Genomic DNA, 2,500 nt, shown 5'->3' with positions numbered 1-2,500 from the left:
GCACTGTGTGTAGATATATTGTACTGAAAAAAGTTGTTTTGCACTAGTCATCTAATGCTAATTCCATATGCTAGCTTGTAGTTAGCATGAAAATCCCTTTGGAGCCTGAAATTGTAACTAACTTGCTGAGTGTAGAACACACACATTTGAAATGGCTTCAATTGCACTGAAGTCCTTCACCCGCCTCTCACCCCGTTCCTGCAGTGATGGAGGCATTGCGGCAGAACCATTTTAACACACACTGCTGCAGCCAGACCATGAAAACAGTGTAAAAAACAAGAGACGCTAATCAATTGACCTCAATTACCAGCACAGAATCTCACAGAGAAGAGGAGAGAATGAGAGGAGAGGGGAAAGGAAAATCAAAAACGAGATCTCTTTAATAGCTCAGTTGTATTTCCTAGACAGCAATGATATTAATGAGTCTTCTCAGATGATTCTGCTCAGTAAAATGCACGCATGCACATCAACAGGTTAACGACAATGTCTGTTTGTGCACGAGTATAATTTGTGATTGATATGTTTATGGTACAAACTCAAACAGTACATGAATGCTACTCAGTATGTCTTGAAGTTGCCACGAGCTCTATGATCAATGGCGTCACTCACCGTAGTGTGGTATGATGGCCCAGGCCATGGCGGAGGCGTAGATCCCGCCCACCATCCAGAACATGCAGAGCCAACTCAAGTGCTCACCGCGCTTCTCTCGCGCCAGGAACTCAGCGAAGTAGGAGAATACGATGGGAACCGCTCCGCCGATCCTAAAAGATAGAGAGAGCTTTAAGATTTCTGCATTTCCTCATTTGACTTCTGGTATTGTGTTGTTTGCCTTAACCAGATTTATCTTTCAAATAAACGAACAAAACGAATTGACAAACACAAGGAAAGAGAGCACAATACATATGGGGCTTTTCCACTGCACGGTACAACTCGACTCAACTTTTTTCGGGTGTTTTCCACTGTGGATAGTACCTGGTACCTGATCGTTTTTTAGTAGCACCTCGGTCGAGGTTCCAAGCGAGCCGAGCTGATACTAAACGTGATGTCATAACCCTGCAGATCACTGATTGGTCAGAGAGAATCGTCACTACTAGCGTCACTGGAGTTGCGACACGCGACATCAACCCGCTAGTTTTAAAGTTAGCAACAGCGATAGCAGCATCATTTGTTCACGCGACTTTCGAATTGTGAAAGAAGAAATGGCTGTGTGCAAAACCCCGCTGTGGTCAATAAACGAGGTGCAGACGTTCCTCTCGTTAGCGACGAACGAAATTATAAAGTCTCTCAGAAAGTGTCTCAGCTGTTGGCCGCACACGGCTGCCACCGGACCTACCAACGATGTAGGGAAAAGTAAAAAACACTTAAAAGTGACTCAGAACCATCAAGGAAAAGTGGAAGTGGTTCGACCAAATGGACACTATCTAAACCGGCGAGTAATGGGAGGGAGAGTGCGCTGGACTGGCGTTGATCCACGATGGAGGATGGTATGTTTTGTTACGTTAACTCTATACTCCACTTGAAAGCTTCACTTTATTTAGTTGAGCAGCTTCTGGAAGCTTCTAAAACAACCAGATCAATTTAACTGTTACACTTGTGTAAAATCACCATGATGCAACAACTGCTTCATGAAGCACAATGAGCTAGCCGCTAACAGCTAGCGGTCGTGTTATTGTTTACGGTCAGTAATGTTTGTGTCGCATTTAAGATGATGTCACGGCAGTAGAGGCGGCGCAACTATGACGATCAGCCGATAATCTCACCCACGTTGATTCGGCACTAAACTGCGGTGGAAATGCAAGCTCAGTAAAGTAAAGCGAGTCGAACCGAACCGTAATATTAATTAACAACACGTACTTACTATAGGTTTAGCTAGGTTAGCTGCTTGAAATTATGCATAATTTACTGTTATCACTATAGTCATTACATGTAATATGTATAACAAGAGCTCTACTTTTTAAATGAAGTAATCATTGAAGTAATCTGATTACAAGTAATTAGCCATTTATAGTGGATTACTTATTTTGAGTCATTTACCCAACACTGGCCATACTATTCTGAAAGACATAGTCATAGTTTGTGTCTTTTCCTAAAAATGTCCTTTAAATGTAGTTTAAATGTCATATATCATGTCATATTCAGAATTTATAATTAAAATGGCACGATTGGTTGTTTGCATGTTTAAATAGGCTCCTTCAAAGAGCTGAAAAGAGCTGCTTAGCCTGCACTTAGATGTTTTAAAACTGACATGGATTAGCATGGATTAGCTGCACTGTTGTGTTAAACGTTGAACAACTTCTAATCTGACACAGTGTCTTAAAAACACGGCAATCGAGGCTCGGCACAGTGTCCAAAGACCATCAGTGCAGACAGAATGCAAGTGGCGAATAATGCATTGTGGTTTCCCCGTATGACCTTTGACCCTTGGCTGCACGTGCCTCTCTCAGTGATTATGATGCAGCATCGGTCTAGAGTCACTGCACCGCTGCAAGGGCAGGAGAGC

The 2,500-nt window shown here is 42.7% G+C and overlaps 1 protein-coding gene across 1 annotated transcript in view; it reads right to left on the bottom strand.

The window, feature by feature from the left end:
* The window catches only part of LOC127627754 (synaptic vesicle glycoprotein 2C-like), a 62,879-nt gene that overhangs the window by 27,856 nt on the left and 32,523 nt on the right, over positions 1–2,500 (bottom strand). The window contains exon 4 of the mRNA XM_052104288.1: positions 610–761. Within this exon, the coding sequence (XP_051960248.1) occupies positions 610–761 (152 nt within the window). The remainder of the gene's footprint in view (positions 1–609; positions 762–2,500) is intronic.

This window comes from Xyrauchen texanus, chromosome 34, assembly GCF_025860055.1.
Source record: "Xyrauchen texanus isolate HMW12.3.18 chromosome 34, RBS_HiC_50CHRs, whole genome shotgun sequence".
Classification (NCBI taxonomy): domain Eukaryota; kingdom Metazoa; phylum Chordata; class Actinopteri; order Cypriniformes; family Catostomidae; genus Xyrauchen; species Xyrauchen texanus.
Note: the sequence above shows the minus strand (reverse complement) of the source record. Positions and strands in the feature narration are given on the sequence as shown.